The 22,612-nt window shown below is 57.4% G+C and overlaps 1 protein-coding gene across 1 annotated transcript in view; it reads right to left on the bottom strand.

The window, feature by feature from the left end:
* The window catches only part of LOC140389178 (uncharacterized), a 137,298-nt gene that overhangs the window by 24,624 nt on the left and 90,062 nt on the right, over nt 1-22,612 (bottom strand). Inside the window, exons 12-13 of the mRNA XM_072473339.1 lie at nt 6,383-6,405; nt 6,170-6,285 (exon numbers count right to left, since the gene is read on the bottom strand). Coding sequence (XP_072329440.1) covers nt 6,170-6,285; nt 6,383-6,405 — 139 coding nt within the window. The remainder of the gene's footprint in view (nt 1-6,169; nt 6,286-6,382; nt 6,406-22,612) is intronic.

Here is a 22,612-nt window from a genome sequence, read left to right as displayed (position 1 = left end):
TGCAATTTCATCTCTTGCTTCCCATAGAATCCTTGGATATATCCCGTCAGGCCCGGGGGACTTGTCTATCCTCAAGTTTTTCAAAATGCCCAACACATCTTCCTTCCTGACAAGTATTTCCTCGAGCTTACCAATCTGTTTCACACTGTCCTCTCCAACAATATCGCCCCTCTCATTTGTAAATACAGAAGAAAAATACTCATTCAAGACCTCTCCTATCTCTTCAGACTCAATACACAATCTCCCGCTACTGTCCTTGATCGGACCTACCCTCGCTCTAGTCATTCTCATATTTCTCACATATGTGTAAAAGGCCTTGGGGTTTTCCTTGATCCTACCCGCCAAAGATTGTTCATGCCCTCTCTTAGCTCTCCTAATCCCTTTCTTCAGTTCCCTCCTGGCTATCTTGTATCCCTCCAATGCCCTGTCTGAACCTTGTTTCCTCAGCCTTACATAAGTCACCTTTTTCCTCTTAACAAGACATTCAACCTCTCTTGTCAACCATGGTTCCCTCACTCGACCATCTCTTCCCTGCCTGACAGGGACATACATATCAAGGACACGTAGCACCTGTTCCTTGAACAAGTTCCACATTTCACTAGTGTCCTTCCCTGCCAGCCTATGTTCCCAACTTATGCACTTCAATTCTTGTCTGACAACATCGTATTTACCCTTCCCCCAATTGTAAACCTTGCCCTGTTGCACGTACCTATCCCTCTCCATTACTAAAGTGAAAGTCACAGAATTGTGGTCACTATCTCCAAAATGCTCCCCCACTAACAAATCTATCACTTGCCCTGGTTCATTACCCAGTACTAAATCCAATATTGCCCCTCCTCTGGTCGGACAATCTACATACTGTGTTAGAAAAGCTTCCTAGACACACTGCACAAACACCACCCCATCCAAACTATTTGATCTAAAGAGTTTCCACTCAATATTTGGGAAGTTAAAGTCGCCCATGACTACTACCCTATGACTTCTGCACCTTTCCAAAATCTGTTTCCCAATCTTTTCCTCCACATCTCTGTTACTATTGGGGGGCCTATAGAAAACTCCTAACAAGGTGACTGCTCCTTTCCTATTTCTGACTTCAACCCATACTACCTCAATAGGGTGATACTCCTCGAACTGCCTTTCTGCAGCTGTTATACTATCTCTAATTAATAATGCCACCCCCCACCTCTTTTACCACCCTCCCTAATCTTATTGAAACATCTATAACCAGGGATCTCCAACAACCATTTCTGCCCCTCTTCTATCCAAGTTTCCGTGATGGCCACCACATCGTAGTCCCAAGTACCGATCCATGCCTTAGGTTCACCCACCTTATTGATATCAGCTCCCCTCTAACCACTGCCTTCAGCGCCTCCCAGACCACTCCCACCTGGACCTCCCCATTATCATTGAGTTCCAACTACCTTTCAATACACCCCCTCACCCTTAAGCACACCCCCTCGTCCGCCAATAGTCCCATGTCCATTCTCCAGAGTGGACGCTGTTCTTTTTCCTCCCCTATCTCCAAGTCCACCCAATGTGGAGCGTGATCCGAAATAGCTATAGCCGTATATTCTGTCCCCGTCACCTTCGGGATCAGCGCCCTTCCCAAAACAAAAAAGTCTATCCGTGAATAAACTTTGTGGACATAGGAGAAAAACGAAAACTCCTTGCTCCTAGGTCTACTAAATCTCCAGGGGTCTACTCCTCCCATCTGCTCCATAAAGTCCTTAAGCACCCTAGCTGCTGCCGGCCTCCTTCCGGTGCTGGACCTCGATCTGTCCAGCCCTGGTTCCAGCACCGTGTTAAAATCTCCACCCATTACCAGCTTCCCCGCCTCTAGGTCCAGGATACGTCCTAGCATGCGCCTCATAAAGTTGGCATCATCCCAGTTCGGGGCATATACGTTCACTAAGACCACCGCCTCCCCTTGTAATTTGCCACTCACCATCACGTATCTGCCCCCACTATCCGCCACTATGGTCTTTGTCTCAAACATTACCCGCTTCCCCACTAGCATGGCCACTCCCCTGTTTTTTGCATCTAGCCCCGAATGAAACACCTGCGTAGTCTGACCTGGTCTATCAGTTTCAAATGCGTCTCCTGCAGCATAACCACATCTGCCTTAAGTTTCTTTAGGTGTGCGAGTACCCGTGCCCTCTTTATCGGCCCGTTCAGCCCTCTCACATTCCACGTGATCAGCCGGGTTGGGGGGCTCTTTACCCCCCCCCCCTTGTCGACTAGTCATCCCCTTTTTTTAATCCAGCTCCTCACCCGGTCCCCACGTAGCTGTGTCCCCCCCAGGCGGCGCCCCCCCGCCCCGCCCACCACACCCCATACCAGCTCCCCCTTCTCCCCAGCAGCAGCAACTCAGTTAACCCCCCCCCACCCCCCCGCTAGATCCCTCCCTAGCGTAATTGCACCCCCCATGTTGCTCCCAGAAGTCAGCAAACTCTGGCCGACCTCGGCTTCCCCCCGTGACCTCGGCTCGCACTGTGCGACGCCCCCTCCCTCCTGCTTCCCTGTTCCCGCCATAACTATCATAGCGCGGGAACAAAGCCCGCGCTTCCCTTTTGGCCCCGCCCCCAATGGCCGATGCCCCCAGCTCCTCCACCTCCCTCCCTCCCCCATAACATGGGGAAGAGAGAAAAATTACAGGGTCGCAGGATTAACAACTTAAAAATCATCTCTCCCCCCTTTTCGCCCCCCCATAGTCGCCCCACCACTTTGTCTCAAACGTTCTTTTTTATAACCCACTTATTCCAATTTCTCTTCGACAATAAATGTCCATGCCTCATCTGCCGTTTCAAAATAGTGGTGTTTCCCTTGATGTGTGACGCACAGTCTTGCCGGCTGCAGCATTCCAAATTTGACCTTCCTTTTATGAAGCACCGCCTCGGCCCGATTAAAGCTCGCCCTCCTTCTTGCCACCTCCGCACTCCAATCTTGATATACGCGGAGCACCGCGTTCTCCCACCTACTGCTCCGAGTTTTCTTTGCCCATCTGAGGATCATCTCTCTGTCCTTATATCGGAGAAATCTCACCACTATGGCTCGGGGAATTTCTCCAGCCCTCGGTCTTTGTGCCATAACTCGATAGGCTCCCTCCACCTCCTTTTCCTTTTCCTTTCAAAAACAGTTTTATTTATTTAGGCAACCTTTGGGTTGCTGCCACATGCTATTTACATCCTAGAACATTTGGATGCTAAACTTAGCACTGGTCCACCATTGGGAAGTGTGCCGTGTCCTAACATTTGTTTTGAAAAAGAAAAATGAGGGAGTCACATATAGTGACCAATTATAAGGGAATAATTGGCCCCGCAGGACAGACACACTAACATACCGGATATTATACCAAGGTAGTTACAGACACTATGCTTGTTTTACAGAACTCCAGAAGCTCCAGGACCGGAGGAAACAGAGAACACAAAGAAAGAAAAAGAAAGAGGACCGCCATGAGGACTTCTTTCATCGTGATCAAGATTTTTATACTGGACATTTGGTTGGGCGGGATCGCGGACCCCATTACTTCAAACCCCCCTGCCGTTAATGTTTCACTGCCCCGCAGTACCGAGGGCCCAGTCACCAGCCACGCTGCATTATCCTGGTGTGCCAAGTTCATAACTTGGTACTCCCTGTCGTACGTTATTGAAGCACTATTAGCGTTGGCCATACTCTGCTGTGCAGTGCAGACTATGCGCCTCCGCAAGTGGAGAAGGAGAGCGTACCGCGCTCGAACCCCGGTATATCGGATCCATTCCCCTATGTTCGGGTATGACCAGACCCCAGACCCCCGCGACCTATAATACAAAAATAAAGAACAAGCACTTGCGTTTTCCTGTAAATAAAAAGATGTACAAAACTTTCATGAAAAAAAAATGTATGATCCTGAGCTTGACTGCCAAGCCAGGAAAGAATATATGGAATGTTATGATTGTTGTTGTATGTTTTAGAGGGATAGGATGATGCAAAGCTTGATGAGTGTATTTAGGTAAAATTAGAGGTTCCAAGTTCTTATTTTGTAGATACATGCCCCTGCCTGACATAGCGCCCTCAAGAATTGTTTAGGTAATTTTTTGTGCATAGCTAGGGTCAGAGTAGTGGCCATGTAGGAGGTGTTCCCCCCCCCCCCCCGGTCAGGGAACGGAAAGGACAAAATTTATGTGATCCTTCACGCTTCGCGTTAGGATCACAAGGAGGGTCTGTAGCCACCTAAAATGGCTGATTCCCTATTAATTTGGCCAAAACCCGATTTAAAATGGCTAACCAAAAAGGCTGATGGGAAAAGCAGCCAACAGGACACAAACGGAAAGCTGCAGACAGAATAGCGTATTCGGCTCTGGGGAAGTCGGCCCAGATCGATACTCAAGAGTATTAGCAGCACATCAACCCAGACATCTGCAGTTTAATCGGCTATCCCCGGGAACAATTGCAACATATTAGCAATTGAATGCCGGACCAGACCTGTCGGCGCCTGCAGTGGCCGAAACAAAGACAGGTGAACGACCACCCCCCGATCGAGGAATCGCCCCGTTATTGGACATATCGAACCCAGTGATTGGGAACAAGTCTTGGGACTCAGGGTCAAGGGCCGCCCCGAGAGGCGGGAAGCCCCTGGGCCCTATAAAGTGAGGGGCCAAGTTCAGATCTCTCTCTCTCTCTCCCTTCTTCACCTGCTCGCAGCCTTTGCAAGAACCTTCAGCAAAGAACCGTAAGTTTGACTCCAGCGATCGCTACCCGATAAAGACTCCCAGCCATCGACCCGTATCAGCCTTTTGAATCCCGCGGGCCAGATCCGATTCGATAAGCCATTTGTTTCCCTAACCTGGTGGGCCCTTCCTAAAGTTAAGTATTGGCCAGTAGTGGTAGGTTTCGATATAGGTAGTAGGATTATTGTGTAAGCATTAATTGTTGTATATACTAAATGACCATTGATTTCAATCTTACTAAGCGGTGTGCTGACTTATTAATCATAACTCGAGCTTGAACCACGTGGCGGTATCAGAAAGATACCTGGCGACTCGTGAGCAAAGGTGACATAATCAGAGCTAATAAACTAAGGCTAAAAAGAGCAACACTCTGCACCCAGGTCCTGGTACACTCGGATTTCACTGCCCTCCCAGGTGCAGCACCTTGTCTGCCTGGCCCACCTCACAATTCGCTCCTTGCCAAGGAACCAGTGCAACCGCAACACCATCGCCCTCGGCGGCTCGATCCCCTGGGGCTTCCTCATTAGCGCCCTGTGCGCTCAATCCACCTCCAACGGCCATGCAAACGCCCCCTCTCCAAGCAGCTTCTCCAGCATCCTCCCCATGAACACGCCAGCATCGGCTCCTTCACTCCCCTCCGGCAGGCCCAATATCCTTATATTCTGCCTGCGTGACCTGTTCTCTAGGTCTTCAACCTTCTCCTGAAGACGCATCTGCTGATCGCGCATCAGCCCCATCTCCGCTGCCATCGAGGCAAACTGCTCCTCATGTTCCCCCGCCACCTCCTCCATCTTCTGGATTGCCTGACCCTGGGCCGCCAGCTTCATTTCCATGCGGTCGACCACCGCTCTGATCGAATCCACCGCCTGGGCCAGGTCCTGCAGGCTCTCCTTCCGTTGCTGGGTGAACTTCTCGTTCAAGAAGCACACCAGCTGATCTGTCGACCATTGATCTGGCAGGGCCGCTCCCTGCCCCTTCGCCATCTCCACGTGCGTCGCAGGCGCTGCACCAGCTCCAACCAACTGATTCCCTTTTTTTCGACCGCTTCTGGCCCTCTGCTCCATACACCGGAGGGTCAATCCTTTCCCCTCACACTCCTGCACCTTTATTCTGCCTCACATCCACCTGTTAACCGGGGAAAAGGTCTAAAAAAAAACGCCACGAGCGGGAGCCACCAAATGTGCAACCACTCATTCCATGGTCGCCAACGGAAGTCCCATGCATTGCGATTTGACGTCAAATCAGCGCCCGCATCGATTTTGGTGTCGGAACCTATTCCCCACCAAATTGCATTTCGTGATTTCGGCATCAGCAACAGAGAATCCCACTGCCGGTGAAGGCCGCTGCCCAGGAAAAGGAGGCAGGTGGACTGGAGAATCCCGCCCGGTGTCTTTGATATTTATATGGATAATGATTGAAATATAAGACATAAATCAGGACAGAGGAACTTATCTGAGTTTTACCAGGGTTAATGACATCCAGCATTTCTCTCCACACTGGGAACGGGAAAGGGCTGTTGAATTTTCCGATGGACAGGACACCATCTGCTCCTGACAGCTTTTCACCCTCATCGCTAATCCTGTAAATATTAAAGAGTTGATTATAAATTGACCACAAACACTTTGCTGAGTAATTTTACCAACTTGCCCTGAGTTTCAGTAAAGTTCATGTCCTACCTCCTCTTCCGAGATGCTTCCTCCTGAAATAAACAAAACACAAATCTGAGTTGACGGAGACGGACTGTCTATATCCAGAAAGCAGAAATGACCCTCACATTGTTACAAGCTGCTGAGAATTGTCAATTCCCATTGCTGCAGACATGGAATAGAAAGAGGATGTTACACAAAGGATATTGAAGCACAGGAGAAAGTATCAAAAAGATTGACAGCAACTGAGAGGCTTCAACTAACAGCAAAGATTGATCAACTTTACTGTAGACAAGAGAAGACCTGATAGAGATCTTTCAAATGATGGAAGGGGTCGGGTTTGATAGATTCAGTGAAGATGTTTACACTGTCGAGAATCCAGAAATAGGGCTATAAACATAATATAGTTACAAATAAATCCAATCGGGAGTTCAGGAGAAACTTCTTTGCCGAGAGAGTGATGAGAATGTGGAACTCACTGTCACACGGGGTGGAATTTACTCCAGTCTGTCACAGCAGCGAGCATGGTGTCCGGACACAGGGAATCACACGAGAGGACACGGCTCAGTCTGTCAAGGCAGATCAAGTCAGAGTCGGGAAGGGGTCAATGCACCGGACTAGCGGCAGGAAGTTAATTAGTCTCCTTAATGAGTCTGTGAAACCAGTTTAAACCTGATTCCAACATCACTAACTGCTGCTTTTTCAATTCAGTTTAAACCCCATGGGTTGGGTTTTATGCGGGTCCCTAGTCCACACCTCCCCCCCACCCCAGCTAAGAAATCAATGGGGACACTCCGAGGGGACAAACGGCTGCCTCGCAGACATTCAATGGCTAATTGGCCTTTCGGAGGCTGGAGATGGGGGTGGAATTCTCCAGCCCACCCACGGCGGGTCTGCCCCTGGCGGAGGTTCCTGGCCATCGGCCACCAGCGGCATTTTCTGCTGCTGCCCAAGTTGACGGTCATTTCCATTCCTCGCCTGTGCCGTCGTCGTGGAACCCGGGGCGGGGTCGACTTTGACGGGACTGGAAGATCTAGCCGGTATGAATGGCTGGAGAATTCCACCCGGGATTCTCACCCCTCTGAGACAGTCCCGACTCAGAGAACTGCCGGCCAATCAGAGGCCTCTAGCTCCTGATGTACCGGAAACTCCATCGGAGAGAGTTAACACCGCCGGAACCACACATGGGCGATGAGGAGACAAACTGTGATGATCAGAATTTAACCCCATCGGAGAGAGTTAACACTGCCGGAACCACACATGGGCGATGAGGAGACAAACTGTGATGATCAGAATTTAACTCCAGCGGAGAGAGTTAACACTGCTGGAACCACACTCGACAATGAGGAGATAAACTGTGATGATCAGAATTTAACCCCATCGGAGAGAGTTAACACTGCTGGTACCACACTCGACAATGAGGAGACAAACTGTGATGATCAGAATTTAACTCCAGCGGAGAGAGTTAACACTGCTGGAACCACACATGGGCGATGAGGAGACAAACTGTGATGATCAGAATTTAACTCCATCGGAGAGAGTTAACACTGCCGGAACCATACTCGACAATGAGGAGACAAACTGTGATGATCAGAATTTAACTCCAGCGGAGAGAGTTAACACTGCTGGAACCACACATGGGCGATGAGGAGACAAACTGTGATGATCAGAATTTAACCCCATCGGAGAGAGTTAACTCTGCTGGTACCACACTCGACAATGAGGAGACAAACTGTGATGATCAGAATTTAACTCCAGCGGAGAGAGTTAACACTGCTGGAAACACACATGGGCGATGAGGAGACAAACTGTGATGATCAGAATTTAACTCCATCGGAGAGAGTTAACACTGCCGGAACCATACTCGACAATGAGGAGACAAACTGTGATGATCAGAATTTAACCCCATCGGAGAGGGTTAACACTGCTGGAACCAAACTCGGGCGATGAGGAGATAAACTGTGATGGTCAAAATTTTGTAAGTGCCTTGCTGGGCGTTGAGGAGGGTGGGGAGAAAGCTTTACCTGAATATCAGCTTTGGAGACAGAGATTCTTCAATTTAATGGAGCCCATTGTTTTCAGTGATGAAAATAGCATCAGCGTTGAAGGACTGTCTGGACCAGGGTATGTAATAGACTAAAGAGATTGAAAGGTGCTGAGCACTGACCCTCCAGCAGGATGGCTTCAGGAAATGTGTTTGTGATATTCCGATAAGAATCATCATTAAAAGGACAAGATCCAAGGGTCTGGCACTGCAGTCAAGAAGGAGGGTCAAGAATGGTCAACCTGGCTCCCGGGCCTACAATTCACACCAGAAGGAGCAGCCGGGTGGGGAATTGTAATTTATCAGCCAGGGTATTGGGGCTGAGGTTTTAAAATAACTTCAGTGTAACATCCAAATCCGAGGGGGATTGGGGCTGAGGATTTAAAATAACTTCAGTGTAACATCCAAAATCCGGGGGGGATTTGGGTTTGAATTGAGGAATGTTTGGGCTGAAATGTGGGGTTTTGTCTGTGGATTTTCAGGAGAGGCTTTTTGATAAGTTGTGGTGATTTGTGTGTTGAGGTGGAAACTGAAATTAAATCATGGAATCATAGAATTTCCAGTGCAGAAGGAGGCCATTCGGCCCATCGAGTCTACACTGGCCCCTAAAAGAGCACCCGACCTAAGCCCACAGCTCTACCCTCTCCCCGTAACCCAGTAACCCTGAAGAAAATCCACACCCACGGGGAGAATGTGCAGACTCCGCACAGGCAGTGACTCAAGCCGGGAATCAAACCCCGGTCCCTTGCGCTGTGAAGTAACAGTGCTAACCACTGTGCTACCATGCCACCCCTCATGGAGGGATTTAAATCAGAATAACCAATTAATTGTTATGTAATGTTATTTATACTAGTTTTTAGCTCTTTGTATTTGGGTGGTGGGAGTGTTTTCACTAAACAACAAGTTTGTCTGTGTAATTTTGTTCTTTATAAAATCCTCAAGTCAAGAACCATCAGTCAGTGGAAACGGGAGGGGTGAACCTCTTACAGTCCCTCAATCAGGTACACAGTGCAACTGAACAAGGGCATTCCCGCTACATCCTCAATCCCACCACCTCTCCCTCACCCCCTCCCAGAATCCCACCAGTAACCCCTACAGGGTTAATTTGCAGGCTTCCCGTATTGTGAGAGCCCTGCTCATTGCTGGGGGAATACCAGTGACAGCAGGATGAGAACATTCATTGCCCCTGTTAAGGGGCTGAATTGAACATAGGGACATTACAGCGCAGTACAGGCCCTTCGGCCCTCGATGTTGCGCCGACCTGTTGAAACCACTCTAAAGCCCATCTACACCATTCCCTTATCATCCATATGTCTATCCAATGACCATTTGAATGCCCTTAGTGTTGGCGAGTCCACTACTGTTGCAGGCAGGCATTCCACGCCCTTATTACTCTCGGAGTAAAGAACCTACCTCTGACATCTGTCCTATATCTATCTCCCCTAAATTTAAAGCTATGTCGACTTCTGGTTGCGGCGGATGCGGAGCTGAGCCGCACGTTTCGGCAGCTCCCGCAACAACGGACTTTTGGGCTCTCCAGAGGAGCCCCAACAGAACTTTTTTGAATTCATCCCCGTGTAGGAAGGTGCAGTAAGGTCCCCCCTTACGATATATGGCCGAGATCAGCGGTGGAGCGGCGAGAAAAGAGGCTCTGGAGCAGCGGGCAAAATCGAGTGGGAAAAAGCAGATGGCGGAGGGCGGGAGAGCGAGCAGCATGGGGCCCCGGACCAGCTGGAGTCCCTTAAGCGCTGTGTGGAGGAGCTGAAAAAGGAGGTGCTGGCGCCAATGCTTTTGGCGATCGAGGGGCTGAAGGAGACCCAGAAGACCCAGGCGGTGGAGCTTCGTGAGGTGAAAGATAAAATGAATGACAACGAGGACGAGATCCTGGGTTAGGCGGTAAAAATGGAGGCGCACGAGGCGGTGCACAGGAGGTGGGGCCGAGAGAATTGAGGTCCTGGAGGATCGAGGGTGAAGAACCTCCGGATTCTGGGTCTCCCTGAAGGAGTGGAGGGAGCTGATGCCGGGACGTATGTGAGCACGATGCCTCCATTCGCTGATGGAAGCGGAGGCCTCTCCGACCCCCCCTGGAGCTGGAAGAGCCTCACTGGGTCCTGGCGAGGAGACCCAAGGCTGATGAGCCGCCAAGGGCGATAGTGGCAAGGTTCCATCGCTTCGCGGACAAAGAAAGTGTGCTGAGATGGGCCAAGAAGGTGCGGAGCAGTAGATGGAGAAATGGGGTAGATGTTGTTGGTTGTTGTGTGTTGTTTTGGTGATGTGTGTATGTTGCTGATATGTGCTGTGACTGCTGATTGTGTTGCTTGTTGTGTTGTTTGTGATGTTAGTTGGTTTGTTGATGTTTGTGTTGAACAGATGTTGTAGTGTTGTTGTGTGATGCTTTGTGATGTGTGTGTGTGTTCGTTGATCTTGTGTTGTGTGTGATTTGTGTTGTTTGATGTGATGACTTTGTTTTGTGTGATCTGTGTTGTTTGGGTGGTGTGTGTGTTGTGTGTTTTTGATGGTGTTGTGTGACTGTGATGTGTGTGTGATGTGATTTGTGATGATGTGATTGATTTGTGTGAATGTGTGTTTGTGAATGTGTTGTTGTTGTGAAGTTGGATCCGAGTTTACCAGGATTGGAGCGCGGAGGTGGCAAGGAGGAGAGCTGGCTTCAATCGGGCCAAGGCGGTGCTGCATTAAAAAAAGAGTCAGGTTCGGCATGTTGCAGCCTGCGCGACTGTGGGTCACTTATCAGGACTGACACCATTATTTTGAAACGCCAGAAGAGGCTTGGACCTTTATTCAGACGGAAAACTGGACTCGAACTGAGGGGATGTGGCTGTGGGGGGAGATGTTGGTTGTATATGGGGTTTGTTAATATGGGTAAAGAATAATTCATGGGTGGGATGATGGATGGGGATGTAGAGTTCTGGTTCAAATTCCTAAAATTTCCCCTTTTTTTTCTTTCTGCAGACGGGATAATGATGGTGGGGAATGTGGGCGTCGGTGCTGGAGGGAGGTGAGACTCGAGGATGAGGGAGCTGGGATAATGGCTGCAACAGGAGCTGCGCCATGGGCGGGGCTGGTTCAGGAAAGCGCGGGCTTTTTCCCGCGCCAAAAGGGGGGGGGGTGGAGGAAGGCAAGGAGGAGGAGAGACTCCCACACGGGGGAGATCAATGGAATGTGGGGGAAGCCGGGGTCAGCAGGAATCAGCTGATTCTCGGAAGTAATATGGGGGGGAGCAAAAGAGCTAGATGTGGATCTAGCGGGTGGGGTGGGGGGGGTGAAGGGGGGTAGAGGGGGGGATTCCAGGGTTGCTGCTGCACTGTCCGATGGGGAACTGAAAATGGAAGAGGTGGTCGGGGCGGCGGTCCCCGACTGGGGGGACTGGAGGGTGCGGGAGGAGCGAGCACGGGACTGGCCTAAGATAGGAGATGGCTAGTCGGCGGGGGGTGGACCGGGGCGGGGGTGGGGGGGGGGGGGGGGGGGTAACCCCCCAATCCGGCTGATCACGTGGAATGTGAGAGGCTAAATGGGCCGGTTAAGAGGGCCCGAAGCGTTCGCGCACCTAAAGGGACTGAAGGCAGACGTGGCCATGCTTCAGGAGACACATCTGAAGGTGGCAGACCAGGTCACGTTAAGGAAGGGATGGGTGGGACAGGTGTTCCATTCGGGGCTGGATGCGAAGAATAGAGGGGTGGCAATACTGGTGGGAAAGCATGGTGTCGTTTGAGGCCAAGAAGATAGTAGCGGAGAAGGGAGGCCGATACGTGATGGTGAGTGGTAGGTTGCAGGGGAGGTGGTACTGGTGAATGTATGTGCCCCGAACTGGGACGATGCTGGATTCATGAAACGGATGTTGGGGCGTATTCCAGACCTGGAAGTAGGGAGCTTGATAATGGGTGGGGATTTTAACACGGTACTGGACCCAGCATTAGATCGCTCCAGATCTAGGACGGGGAAGAGTCCGGCTGCGGCCAAGGTGCTTAGGGGGTTTATGGACCAGATGGGGGGAGTAGACCCGTGGAGATTTGCCAGGCCTTTGGCCAGAGAATTTTCTTTTTTCTCCCACGTACATAAGGCCTACTCACGGATAGATTTTTTTGTTCTGGGCAGGGCATTGATCCCGAAAGTGGAGGGAACGGAGTATTCGGCCATAGCCATTTCAGACCATGCCCCACATTGGGTGGAGCTAGAGCTGGGGGAGGAGAGGGACCAACGCCCGTTGTGGAGGTTGGATGTGGGACTGCTGGCAGACGAGGAAGTGTGCGGGAGGATGCGGGGGTGTATTGAAAGGTATCTGGAGGCCAACGACAATGGGGAGGTGCAGGTGGGAGTAGTATGGGAGGCGCGGAAGGCGGTGGTCAGGGGAGAGTTAATCTCCATCAGGGCTCATAGGGTGAAGAGAGAGGGCAGGGAAAGGGAGAGGTTAGTGGGGGAGATTTTAAGGTTGGACAGGAGCTATGCAGCGGCTCCTGATGAGGGACTACTCAGGGAGAGACAAAGTCTCCAGACGGAGTTCGACCTGTTGACCACAGGGAAGGCAGAGGCACAGTGGAGGAAGGCACAGGGGGCGATATATGAATATGGGGAGAAGGCGAGCCGGATGCTGGCACATCAGCTCCGTAAGAGGATGGCAGCGAGGGAAATAGGCGGAGTCAAAGATGGCAGGGGAACTACAGTGCGGAGTGCAGGGAAAGTGTATGAGGCTTTTAAGGCCTTTTACGAGGAACTGTACAGGTCCCAGCCCCAGGGGGAAAAGAGGGGATGCGGCGATTCTTGGACCAATTGAGGTTCCCAAGGGTGGAGGAGCAGGAGGTGGCTGGTTGGGGGCGCCAATTGGGGTGGAGGAGCTGGTTAAAGGACTGGGGAGTATGCAGGCAGGGAAGGCCCCAGGGCCGGATGGGTTCCCGGTGGAGTTTTATAGGAAGTATGTAGACCTGTTGGCCCCGTTGCTGGTAAGGACCTTCAATGAAGCAAGGGAGGGGGGGACCCTGCCCCCGACAATGTCGGAGGCGACAATCTCTTTGATCTTGAAGCGGGATAAGGACCCACTGCAATGTGGGTCTTATAGACCGATCTCGCTCATGAATGTAGATGCTAAGTTGCTGGCAAAAATGTTGGCCATGAGGATTGAGGACTGTGTCCCAGGGGTGATTCACGAGGACCAGACGGGATTCGTAAAGGGTAGGCAGTTAAATACTAATGTGCGAAGGCTCCTAAATGTGATAATGATGCCATCGGTGGAGGGAGAAGCGGAGATAGTGACAGCCATGGACGTGGAGAAGGCCTTTGATCGGGTAGAGTGGGAGTATCTCTGGGAAGCGTTGAGGAGGTTTGGGTTTGGGGGAGGGTTTATTAGTTGGGTTAAGCTCCTGTATAGAGCCCCGGTGGCGAGTGTGGTCACGAACCGGCGAAGGTCGGAGTATTTCCGGTTGTACCGAGGGACGAGGCAGGGGTGCCCCGTGTCCCCTCTGCTGTTTGCATTAGCAATTGAACCTTTGGCCATGGCGTTAAGGGAGTTGGGGAAATGGAAGGGGTGGTTCAAGGGGGAGAGGAGCACGAGTGTCGCTGCACGCAGATGACCTGTTGCTGTACGTGGCGGATCCAGTGGAGGGGATGGTTGAGGTAATGCAGATCCTACGGGAGTTTGGAGATTTTTCGGGCTATAAGCTCAAGGTGGGAAAGAGTGAGCTCTTTGTGATCCATCCGGGGGACCAGGGAAGCGGGATAGACGACCTACCATTGAGGAGGGCGGAAAGGAGCTTTCGATACTTGGGGATTCAGGTAGCTAGGAGCTGGGAGGCACTGCACAAACTTAATTTGACGCGGTTGGTGGAACAGATGGAGGAGGATATTAAAAGGTGGGACATGTTGCCACTCTCGTTGGCGGGTAGGGTACAGTCGGTTAAAATGGTGGTCCTCCCGAGATTTCTTTTTGTATTCCAATGCCTCCCAATGGTGATTACTAAGGCCTTCTTTAAGAGGGTAAGCAGGAGCATTATGGGATTTGTGTTGGTGAGCAACACCCCGCGGGTAAGGAGGGGGTTCCTGGAGCGTAGCAGAGATAGAGGAGGGTTGGCATTGCCGAATTTGGCTGGTTATTATTGGGCAGCCAACGTGGCAATGATCCGGAAGTGGGTGATGGAGGGAGAGGGGACGCGTGGAAGAGGTTGGATATGGCGTCCTGCAAGGGAACAAACCTGGGGGCGCTGGTGACGGCACCGCTGCAGCTCTCGCCGACAAGGTACACCACGAGCCCGGTGGTGGCGGCAACGCTAAAGATCTGGGGGCAGTGGAGACGGCACAGGGGTGCAACGGGAGCCTCGGTGTGGTCCCCAATCAGAGACAACCATCAGTTTGTCCCAGGAAGGATGGACGGGGGGGTTTCAGAGCTGGCATCGGGCAGGGATTCGAAGAATGGGGGAACCTGTTCATTGACGGGACGTTTGCGAGCTTAGGGGCGCTGGAGGAGAAGTTTGGGCTACCCCCGGGAAACGCTTTCAGGTACATGCAAGTGAGGGCGTGTGTGAGGCGGCAGGTGAGGGAATTTCCGCTACTCCCGGCACAGGGGGTTCAAGATAAGGTGATTTCGGGCATATGGGTCGGAGAGGGCAAGGTGTCGGCGATATACCAGGAGATGAAAGAAGAGGGGGAGGCTTTGGTAGAGGAGCTGAAGGGTAAATGGGAGGAGGAGTTGGGGGAGGAGATTGAGGAGGGGCTATGGGCTGATGCCCTAAGTAGGGTTAATTCCACTTCCTCGTGTGCCAGGCTTAGCCTGATACAATTTAAGGTGGTTCATAGAGCGCATATGACGGGGGCGAGGCTGAGTAGGTTCTTTGGGGTGGAGGACAGATGTGGGAGGTGCTCAGGAAGTCCGGTGAACCATGTCCATATGTTCTGGGCATGCCCAGCACTGGAGGGGTTCTGGAGAGGAGTGGCGGGAGCAATATCTCAGGTGGTGAAAGTCCGGGTCAAGCCAAGCTGGGGGCTAACACTATTTGGAGTAGTGGACGAGCCGGGAGTGCAGGAGACGAAAGAGGCCGGCATTCTGGCCTTTGTGTCCCTAGTAGCCCGGCGAAGAATCTTGCTAATGTGGAAGGAGGCGAAGCCCCCCAGCTTGGAGGCCTGGATAAATGACATGGCTGGGTTTATCAAGTTGGAAAGGATAAAGTTTGCCTTGAGAGGGTCTGCGCAGGGGTTCTACAGGCGGTGGCAACCGTTCCTAGACTATCTCGCGGAGCGTTAGAGGAAGGTCGGTCAGCAGCAACAGCAACCCAGGGGGGCAGGGGGGGACATCGTTTGTGTGTGGGGGGGGGGGGGGAGGGGAGGAGGGAGGGAGGGAGGGGGGGGAAGGGGGGTTTCTTTGGGGGGCATTTGAGCAAGAAAACACATGAATGATCCGGAAACTGACATGTACAGGAAGAATCCAATGTACAAAGTTCTGTATCTTATTGACTTGCCATGTTCATGTCTTGCCACGCGAGTTCTCTTTCTTTTCATTGTTACGGGGCGGGGGGGTGGGGGGGGGGTTGTTTGTTAGGTGGAAAATATTGTTGAAAAATTCTTAAGAGAAACATATTTTAAAAAAATAAAAAATTTAAAGCTATGTCCTCTCGTTCTAGACATCACCATCCGAGGAGAAATTCTCTCACTGTCCACCCTATCCAATCCTCTGATCATCTTGAATGCCTCAATTAAGTCACCTCTTAACCTTCTTCCCTCTAACGAAAACAGCCTCAAGTCCCTCAACCTTTCCCCATAAGGGGAGTCATTCTCCGACCCCCCCAGAGGGTCGGAGAATGGCCGTTGGCCGCCATGAATCCCGCCCCCGCCGGTTGCCGAAGTCTCCGAAGGGAGAAAAGTTGGCGCGGCGTTAATGTCGCCGCTGCCGTCGGAGAATGTCACGGGTCTGCGCAAGGCAGCCGATTTTCGGCCTGCCGATATTCTCCCTTCCGGATGGGCCGAAGTCCCGTCGACGTGATGACCGTTCACGTCAACGTAAATTAAACCTCCTTTTCATCGGCGTGACCCTGTGCTCCAGGGTCACGCCGACCAGCGTGGAGGTGAGTGACGGCCTGGGGGGTTGGCTCTGCGCAGGCGATGGCGTAGCCGCAGTCTGAATGCGTGAGGAGAGGTGTGTCTCGGGTTGTGTGTGTGTGTGTGCGGCGGGTGGGGGGGGTGGTTAGAGTAGGCTGGGCTCCGGGGGAGTGCCGGGAGGGGGTCAGTGCCGGGGAGGGGGATGGGGGGGTCCGTGCCGGGGAGGGGGATGGGGGGGGGGTCCGTGACGGTGAGGGGGATTGGGGGGTCCGTGCCGGGTTGGAGGTTGGGGGGGGTCCGTGCCGGGTGGAGGTTGGTGGGGGTCCGTGCCGGGGAGGGGGATGGGGGGTCCGTGCCGGGGTGGAGGTTGGGTGGGGGTCCGTGCCGGGGAGGGGGATGGGGGGTCCGTGCCGGGGTGGAGGTTGAGGGGGGGTCCGTGCCGGGGTGGAGGTTGGGGGGGGTCCGTGCTGGGGAGGGGGATGGGGGGTCCGTGCCGGGGAGAGGGATGGGGAGTCCGTGCCGGGGTGGAGGTTAGGGGGGGATCCGTGCCGGGGAGGGGGATGGGGGGTCCGTGCCGGGGTGGAGGTTGGGGGGGGGTCCATGCCGGGGAGGGGGATGGGGGTCCTTGCCGGGGTGGATGTTGGGGGGGGTCCGTGCCGGGGAGGGGGATGGGGGGTCCGTGCCGGGGTGGAGCTTGGGGAGGGTCCGTGCCGGGGAGGGGGATTGGGGGTCCGTGCCGGGGTGGAGGTTGGGGGGGGTCCGTGCCGGGGTGGAGGTTGGGGGGGGGGTCCGTGCAGGGGAGGGGGATTGGGGGGGGGTCCGTGCCGGGGAGGGGGATGGGGGGTCCGTGCCGGGGTGGAGGTTGGGGGGGTCCGTGCCGGGGAGGGGGATGGGGGTTCCGTGCCGGGGTGGAGGTTGGGGGGTCCGTGCCGGGGAGGGGGATGGGAGGTCCGTGCCGGGGTGGAAGTTGGGGGGGGTCCGTGCCGGGGTCGAGGTTGGGGGGGGTCCGTGCCGGGGAGGGGGATGGGGGGTCCGTGCCGGGGAGGGGGGTGGGGGGTCCGTGCCAGGGTGGAGGTTGGGGGGTGTCCGTGCCGGGGAGGGGGATGGGGGGTCCGTGCCGGGGTGGAGGTTGGGGGGGGTCCGTGCCGGGGAGGGGGATGGGGGGTCCGTGCCGGGGTGGAGGTTGGGGGGGGTCCGTGCCGGGGAGGGGGATGGGGGGTCCGTGCCGGGGTGGAGGTTGGGGGGGTCCGTGCCGGGGTGGAGGTTGGGGGGGGGGTCCGTGCCAGGGTGGAGGTTGGGGGTGGGGTCCGTGCCGTGGTGGAGGTTGGGGGGGGTCCGTGCCGGGGTGGAGGTTGGGGGGGGGGTCCGTGCCGGGGAGGGGGATGGGGGGTCCGTGCCGGGGTGGAGGTTGGGGGGGGTCCGTGCCAGGGTGGAGGTTGGGGGGGGTCCGTGCCGGGGAGGGGGCTGGGGGGTCCGTGCCGGGGTGGAGGTTGGGAGGGGGTCCGTGCAGGGGAGGGGGTTGGGGGGGGTCCGTGCCGGGGAGGGGGATGGGGGGTCCGTGCCGGGGTGGAGGTTGGGGGGGTCCGTGCCGGGGAGGGGGATGGGGGTTCCGTGCCGGGGTGGAGGTTGGGGGGGTCCGTGCCGGGGAGGGGGATGTGAGGTCCGTGCCGGGGTGGAAGTTGGGGGGGGGTCCGTGCCGGGGTGGAGGTTGGGGGGGTCCGTGCCAGGGAGGGGGATGGGGGGTCCGTGCCGAGGTGGAGGTTGTGGGGGGTCCGTGCCGGGGAGGGGGATGGGGGGTCCGTGCCGGGGTGGAGGTTGGGGGGGGTCCGTGCCGGGGAGGGGGATGGGGGGTCCGTGCCGGTGTGGACGTTGGGGGGGTCCGTGCCGGGGAGGCGGATGGGGGGTCCGTGCCGGGGTGGAGGTTGGGAGGGGGTCCGTGCCGGGGTGGAGGTTGGGGGGGGTCCGTGCCGGGGTGGAGGTTGGGGGGGGGTCCGTGCCGGGGTGGAGGTTGGGGGGGGTCCGTGCCGGGGTGGAGGTTGGGGGGGTTCCGTGCCGGGGTGGAGGTTGGGGGGGGGGGGGTCCGTGCCAGGGTGGAGGTTGGGGGGGGGGTCTGTGCCGGGGAGGGGGATGGGGGGTCCGTGCCGGGGTGGAGGTTGGGGGGGGGTCCGTGCAGGGGTGGAGGTTGGGGGGGGGTCCGAGCCGGCGAGGGGGATGGGGGGTCCGTGCCGGGGTGGAGGTTGGGGGGGGGTCCGTGCCGGGGAGGGGGATGGGGGGGTCCGTGCCGGGGAGGGGGAATGGGGGGTCCGTGCCGGGGTGGAGGTTGGGGTGGTTCCGTGCTGGGGAGGGGGATGGGGGGTCCGTGCCGGGGTGGAGGTTGGGGGGAGGTCCGTACCGGGGTGGAGGTTGGGGGGGGTCCGTGCCGGCGAGGGGGATGGGGGGTCCGTGTCGGGGTGGAGGTTGGGGGGGGGGGGTCCGTGCCAGGGAGGGGGATGGGGGGGGGTCCGTGCCGGGGAGGGGGATGGGGGGTCCGTGCCGGGGTGGAGGTTGGGGGGGGTCCGTGCCGGGGAGGGGGATGGGGGGTCCGTGCCGGGGAGAGGGATGGGGAGTCCGTGCCGGGGTGGAGGTTAGGGGGGGGGTCCGTGCCGGGGAGGGGGATGGGGGGTCCGTGCCGGGATGGAGGTTGGGGGGGGGTCCGTACGGGGAGGGGGATGGGGGCTCCTTGCCGGGGTGGATGTTGGGGGGGGTCCGTGCCGGGGAGGGGATGGGAGGTCCGTGCCGGGGTGGAGGTTGGGGAGGGTCCGTGCCGGGGAGGGGGATGGGGGGTCCGTGCCGGGGTGGAGGTTGGGGGGGGTCCGTGCCGGGGAGGGGGATGAGGGGTCCGTGCCGGGTTGGAGGTTGGGGGGGGGTCCGTGCCGGGGTGGAGGTTGGGGGGGGGTCCGTGCAGGGGAGGGGGATTGGGGGGTGTCCGTGCCGGGGAGGGGGATGGGGGGTCCGTGCCGGGGTGGAGTTTGGGGGGGTCAGTGCCGGGGAGGGGGATGGGGGTTCCGTGCCGGGGTGGAGGTTGGGGAGGTCCTTGCCGGGGAGGGGGATGGGAGGTCCGTGCCGGGGTGGAAGTTGGGGGGGGGTCCGTGCCGGGGCGGAGGTTGGGGGGGGTCCGTGCCGGGGTGGAGGTTGGGGGGGGGTCCGTGCCAGGGTGGAGGTTGGGGGTGGGGTCCGTGCCGGGGTGGAGGTTGGGGGGGGTCCGTGCCGGGGTGGAGGTTGGGGTGGTCCGTGCCGGGGAGGGGGATGGGGGGTCCGTGCCGGGGTGGAGGTTGGGGGGGGTCCGTGCCGGGGTGGAGGTTGGGGGGGGGTCCGTGCCGGGGAGGGGGATGGGGGGTCCGTGCCGGGGTGGAGGTTGGGAGGGGGTCCGTGCAGGGGAGGGGGTTGGGGGGGGGTCCGTGCCGGGGAGGGGGATGGGGGGTCCGTGCCGGGGTGGAGGTTGGGGGGGTCCGTGCCGGGGAGGGGGATGGGGGTTCCGTGCCGGGGTGGAGGTTGGGGGGGTCCGTGCCGGGGAGGGGGATGGGAGGTCCGTGCCGGTGTGGAAGTTGGGGGGGGGTCCGTGCCGGGGTGGAGGTTGGGGGGGGTCCGTGCCAGGGAAGGGGATGGGGGGTCCGTGCCAGGGAGGGGGATGGGGAGTCCGTGCCGGGGTGGAGGTTGGGGGGTGGGGTCCGTGCCGGGGAGGGGGATGGGGGGTCCGTGCCGGGGTGGAGGTTGTGGGGGGTCCGTGCCGGGGAGGGGGATGGGGGGTCCGTGCTGGGGTGGAGGTTGGGGGAGGTCTGTGCCGGGGAGGGGGATGGGGGGTCCGTGCCGGGGTGGAGGTTGGGAGGGGTCCGTGCCGGGGGGGGGATGGGGGGTCCGTGCCGTGGTGGAGGTTGGGGGGGGTACGTGCCGGGGAGGGGGATGGGGGGTCCGTGCCGGGGTGGAGGTTGGGGGGGGTCCGTGCCGGGGAGGGGGATGGGGGGTCCGTGCCGGTGTGGAGGTTGGGGGGGCCCGTGCCGGGGAGGCGGATGGGGGGTCCGTGCCGGGGTGGAGGTTGGGGGGATGTCCGTGCCGGGGTGGAGGTTGGGGGGGTGTCCGTGCCGGGGTGTAGGTTGGGGGGGGTCCGTGCCGGGGTGGAGGTTGGGGGGGCGTCCGTGCCGGGGTGGAGGTTGGGTGGGGGCTTTGTGCCGGGGTGGAGGTTGGGGGGGGGTCCGTGCCGGGGTGGAGGTTGGGGGGGGGGTCCGTGCTGGGGTGGAGGTTGGGGGGGGGTCCGTGCCGGGGTGGAGGTTGGGGGGGGTCTGTGCCGGGGAGGGGGATGGGGGGTCCGTGCCGGGGAGGGGGATGCGAGGGCAAGTGAGTTGGTCCACCTGGCCAGGTACCAGACTCCAACAGTTGGACCCATGCGGTCCATGCCACCTGGCTGGGGGGTGGAGGGGATATGGGCAATGATGACATGTCGTCGTTCCCCTCCCCCCCACCAGGCCGTCATGTTTTCCGATCATCCAGCGATGTTGGCCGCCGTGGCGGCAGCCGCTCATGTCTATGTTGCCCTGGATGAGGAGGAGGAGGAGGAGCGTGCCAGAGAGGCGGCGCAGGCTGCCGCAGAGGGACAGGCGGCAGCCGCCCAGGCTGGTGGGACACCTGACCGACAGGACGAGGAGGGGGAGGAGGACGTCGCGGCCCCACGGCAACGGAGGCACCCGAGGGCGACCCGTGTGTACCGGCCCCGGCAGTCATACCAGGACCTCACGGACCATGAATGCAGGAGGAGACTCCGGATGAGGCGTGAAACCGTGGCACACATCTGCCACCTGCTGGCACACCTGTCACCGCGTGGCACTGGCGGGGGACACCCTCTCCCCGTGTCCGTCAAGGTTACGGTGGCCCTGAACTTTTATGCAACGGGGTCATTCCAGCCACCGAGTGGGGACCTGTCCGGCATATCGCAGACATCGGTGCATCGGTGCATCCGGGCAGTGACAGATGCCCTATATGCCATGGCGCACCGCTACATCCGCTTCCCCGTGGACCGCGCCAGCCAAGATGCCCGGGCCGTGGGCTTCTCTGCCGTGGCCGGGTTCCCCATGGTCCAAGGCGCGATCGATGGGATGCACGTCGCCGTGCGGCCACCTGCAGATAACAGGGCCGTGTTCACCAATAGGAAGGGGACCTATTCGATGAACATACAGGTGGTCTGTGACCACCGCATGATGATACTGCACGTCTGCGCCCGTTACCCAGGCAGTGTACACGACTCATACGTGTTGTCGCGGTCATCCATCCCGGCATGTACGAGGGACGCCATCCCCGGCTGAGGGGCTGGTTGCTGGGCGACAGGGGCTACCCATTGCGATCGTGGCTGATGACGACTATACGGAGGCCACGCAATGAGGCGGAGAACCGCTACAATGATGCCCATGTAGCGACAAGGGGAGTGATAGAGAGGTGCTTTCGCGTGCTGAAGATGCGTTTCAGGTGCCTGGACCTCTCTGGGGGCGCCCTCCAGTATCGGTCAGATAGGGTCGGCCGCATCATTGTGGTGTGCTGCGTCCTGCACAACATAGCCCAGCAGAGGGGCGATGTGCCGCAGGCAGAGGAGGGCGGAGTGGAGGAGCAGCAGAAAGAGGCGCAGTCCTCCCCAGATGAGGGGGATGGGGGTAATGGTCAGGGCAGACGGGGTAGACACAGGCGGGTGGCTGTCCACCGTTACCGGCTGGCCCAGCGGGCACGGGACAGACTGATAGACGCCCGCTTCACTGACTAGATGGGCGTGGGAATCGGGTAGTATGGCCACAGACCGCACACCATGGCAACAGCCGACCACCCACACAACCCACCCATCCACCCACCCAGCACCCTCACCCCCCTCCCCAACCCCACCCACCCCACCCGCATGCACAACACCCCCCCACCATTGCCGATCCACCTGAGGCAAAACGGGCCGGGCTCACACAGTTGCGGGTGGACGCGTGTCTATTGCAGGCCATGGAGGATGATGACAACCCGCCCTGCGGTGAGCTCCTGGCTCTACATCGTTGGACTATGTCTGACCCATGGCCACAGTACCACCATCCACCCGGACCATCCCTGCATGCGGCTGTGACACTGCAGCGCACGGTCCCGTCCTCTGCCCGGGGGATGTTGATGGCGGCCCAGGGGGA

Source organism: Scyliorhinus torazame, chromosome 14, assembly GCF_047496885.1.
Source record: "Scyliorhinus torazame isolate Kashiwa2021f chromosome 14, sScyTor2.1, whole genome shotgun sequence".
In the NCBI taxonomy this organism is placed as follows: Eukaryota; Metazoa; Chordata; class Chondrichthyes; order Carcharhiniformes; family Scyliorhinidae; genus Scyliorhinus; species Scyliorhinus torazame.
This window is presented reverse-complemented; position numbering and strand designations above follow the sequence as displayed.